The sequence below is a fragment of the Verticillium dahliae genome, genomic scaffold (genome assembly GCF_000150675.1).
Source record: "Verticillium dahliae VdLs.17 supercont1.13 genomic scaffold, whole genome shotgun sequence".
NCBI classification, from domain to species: Eukaryota; Fungi; Ascomycota; class Sordariomycetes; order Glomerellales; family Plectosphaerellaceae; genus Verticillium; species Verticillium dahliae.
This window is the reverse complement of record NW_009276944.1, coordinates 799,244-802,405: the sequence shown is the minus strand read 5'-3', so window position 1 is coordinate 802,405 and position 3,162 is coordinate 799,244. Positions and strand designations below refer to the sequence as shown.

Here is a 3,162-nt window from a genome sequence, read left to right as displayed (position 1 = left end):
AGTATCTCTGCTTCCATATACTACTGCAGTACCTAACTTCTCACGTTCACAGGGATACTGACTATCGCCTCCATCCTACCCCTCTACACGCCTCCCGACGTCCTGCCTAACGCTTCACTTCGCTTATTCATACACGCGCGACTTGCTACACCTCTCTACTCATTTTTCTTCGTCATCTTTCTCCGCTTCACAACGCCCACATATCTATCTCTCTCCCTCTACTACCCCCCTCCATCCTTGAGGCACAAGCGGATCGTCGTCATCGTCACCGTCGAACAGCACGGGTTCCAACTCGACGAGCGTCAGCAGGCGCCAGGACAGCAACGAGACGGCGCCAGCGTACCACACGCTCCGGAACTACGGGCGCACGCTGGCGGGTGTCGGGCTCTACCCGCTCGACTCGGAGAAGCTCGAGGTGGGCGAGGGCCCGGCGCTCGAGTACAGCGTGTACCTCTTCACGAACCACTCGGCGGCCAACGTGACGGTGTACATGTCGCCGGGCGCCAACTACCTCGGCGACAACAACCCGCTGCAGTACGCGATCGCGCTCTTCCCGGCGGGCGACGAGCAGCCGGAGCCGACGGTGGTGACGCCGATCGGGCCCAACGTCGGGTCCAACATGCCCGACGGCTGGGGCCAGGCCGTGGCCAACGCCGTCTGGGGCCTGCAGGGCAACTACACGACATCGTCGTTCAACGTGACGCAGGAGGGCGCCTACACGCTGCGCATCTGGGCGCTGCTGCCGAACATTGTGGTGCAGAAGATTGTCATTGACCTCGGCGGCGTGCGCGATTCGTACCTCGGGCCGCCGGAGAGCTTCCTCGTCGGCAGGGACGAGAGGGGGTCCTACAACGGCACGTCCTTTGCGACGACGCCGGGCATTGTCGGCGGCGTGGACCACAACCGGACGTCGTTGCCCGGAGGAGGCGAGTCTGAGGAGGCTGATGGGTCGAACGAGGCGTCGAACGGTGCTGGCGGCTTGGCGGTGGGAGGCTTCACGAGTGCGCTAATGGTGGTTCTGGCGGCCGCATTGACGATGTGATGGGTGTGACGAGTTTGCATGATGTATATGACGAGTGAAGCAATTCAATGTTTTGTAGACACATTGGGTCGGGATGCACTGGTTCTGATGCCTGGCCCCGATAGTTCGTTGAAGGTCATGAGTATGCCTTGGTTAAGATGATGATCTAGGACTGAACATGATGGATTGCTGTATGATGTCAAAGCGCAGTGATGAATGCTGGACCGGCATGCCATGATGGAGGTGGTGATGTTGCTGGTGGTAGTGACCTAGGTATCTCGATTGTGGGTAAGGCAAGGTACCTTACCTTAGGAAGGTACCTAGGTACCTAGGTACCTGGGCACATGGGTAACGATCACGTGGTCGACGGACCTCACCAAGGCCAAGGCGCTAAATTGAGTCCCGGTTGCCAGGGACGACAGCACTAACAACCCCCGGCCACCCCTGCCCAAAACAAACGTCGGGCGTTTGCCCTGCAGCACGCAGCAGCACTGACGAGTGAGATACCCGCTTGGCGTGAGAGCGTGAGAGCGAGCTTTCGAGCCAAAACATCAGAGCACCTCCACCTCGTCACTCAAACCCCCATCTTCAACTTGACAGCCCCAGCTCCAGCCCCAGGTAAGGAAGGCATAGCAAGCAACACGTCTGTTTTCTTTTTTTCCCCCGCCTCGACCCCATTGCTTTCAGGCGCGAGAAGCAGCATCCTTCTCATGAGTACATATTTGCACATTGCGACCTCTTTTTGTTTTTGATCAACACCTCCGACTATCCGCCGCTTCCCCTCTTGGCCGTCGCAGGACTCGAACTCCCCAAACACGAGAGACAAGTCCGAGCGACGACCAGATCCTAAGGACTCGAACTGCAAATCCCACGAAGCACAGCATCACCGCGGGACAAGATGGTCGTCGATCCTGGTGCCTCGTCCATCAATGTCACAGGTCCGTACATTCCCTCACCACACCCCCCCAAGCCATGCGCTGACCTCGTGAACTCTACAGTCCGAGTGCGACCTTTCACCATTCGTGAAGCGGCGCAACTGTAGGTCTCCCCGAATACAGTGATGAAACCGACACAACATGCTGACTCTGCCAGGACGCGCACCGATGAAGGCACCCTCTTTCTCGGCGACGGCTCGCTGGCCGCTGCCCCAACACCCAAGCTCAACACGAGGGGCATCCGACCTGTGATCAAGGTCGTCGATGACCGATGCCTGTGCGTGGCCATCTCACGATTGTTCCGTCGAATCACAACAGCTGACAACCTTCTCAGAGTATTCGATCCTCCCGAAGATAACCCCGTCCAGAGGTTCTCGAGATCCGTCGTGCCCAACGGCAAAAAGGTCAAGGACCAAGTCTTCGCCTTTGACAGAATCTTCGACGACAATGCTACGCAAAACGATGTGTACGAAGCGACGACACGGACTCTGCTCGACAGCGTTCTCGACGGCTACAACGCCACCGTTTTCGCATACGGCGCAACCGGCTGCGGCAAGACGCACACCATCACCGGCACCTCGCAGCACCCTGGCATCATCTTCCTGACCATGCAGGAGCTCTTCGAGAAGATCGCCGACCGCAGCCAAGAAAAGACGACCGAGGTCACCCTCTCCTACCTCGAAATCTACAACGAGACGATTCGCGACCTGCTCGTCCCCGGTGGCAGCAAGCAGGGATTGATGCTGCGAGAGGACTCGAACCAGGCCGTTTCTGTCGCTGGCCTGACGAGCCATCGCCCCAAGGATGTGCAGGAGGTTATGGACATGATTGTCAGGGGTAACGAGTTCCGCACCGTCTCGCCGACCGAGGCCAACGCCACCTCGTCCCGCTCCCACGCTGTCCTTCAGATCAACGTTGCCCAAAAAGATCGCAACGCCGATGTCAACGAGCCGCATACCATGGCCACCCTCAGCATCATCGATCTGGCTGGCAGCGAGCGTGCGAGTGCCACCAAGAACCGCGGCGAGCGCCTGCTCGAGGGCGCCAACATCAACAAGTCGCTGCTCGCGCTCGGAAGCTGCATCAATGCTCTCTGCGATCCCCGGAAGAAGAACCACGTCCCCTACCGCAACAGCAAGCTGACGCGTCTGCTGAAGTTCTCCCTCGGCGGAAACTGCAGACGGTCATGATTGTATGCGTCAGCCC

General features: G+C 58.8%; 2 protein-coding genes across 2 annotated transcripts in view; both read left to right on the top strand.

Moving 5' to 3' along the window:
• VDAG_06210 (uncharacterized protein) overlaps positions 1–1,042 on the top strand; it is a gene marked incomplete at both ends in the record, with an annotated part of 3,663 nt that extends 2,621 nt beyond the window's left edge. Inside the window, one exon of the mRNA XM_009659224.1 lies at positions 243–1,042. Coding sequence (XP_009657519.1) covers positions 243–1,042 — 800 coding nt within the window. The remainder of the gene's footprint in view (positions 1–242) is intronic.
• Positions 1,043–1,919: 877 nt separating this feature from the next.
• VDAG_06209 (kinesin heavy chain) overlaps positions 1,920–3,162 on the top strand; it is a gene marked incomplete at both ends in the record, with an annotated part of 3,462 nt that continues 2,219 nt past the window's right edge. Inside the window, 4 exons of the mRNA XM_009659223.1 lie at positions 1,920–1,959; positions 2,020–2,059; positions 2,114–2,233; positions 2,291–3,074. Of these exons, the coding sequence (XP_009657518.1) occupies positions 1,920–1,959; positions 2,020–2,059; positions 2,114–2,233; positions 2,291–3,074 (984 nt within the window). The remainder of the gene's footprint in view (positions 1,960–2,019; positions 2,060–2,113; positions 2,234–2,290; positions 3,075–3,162) is intronic.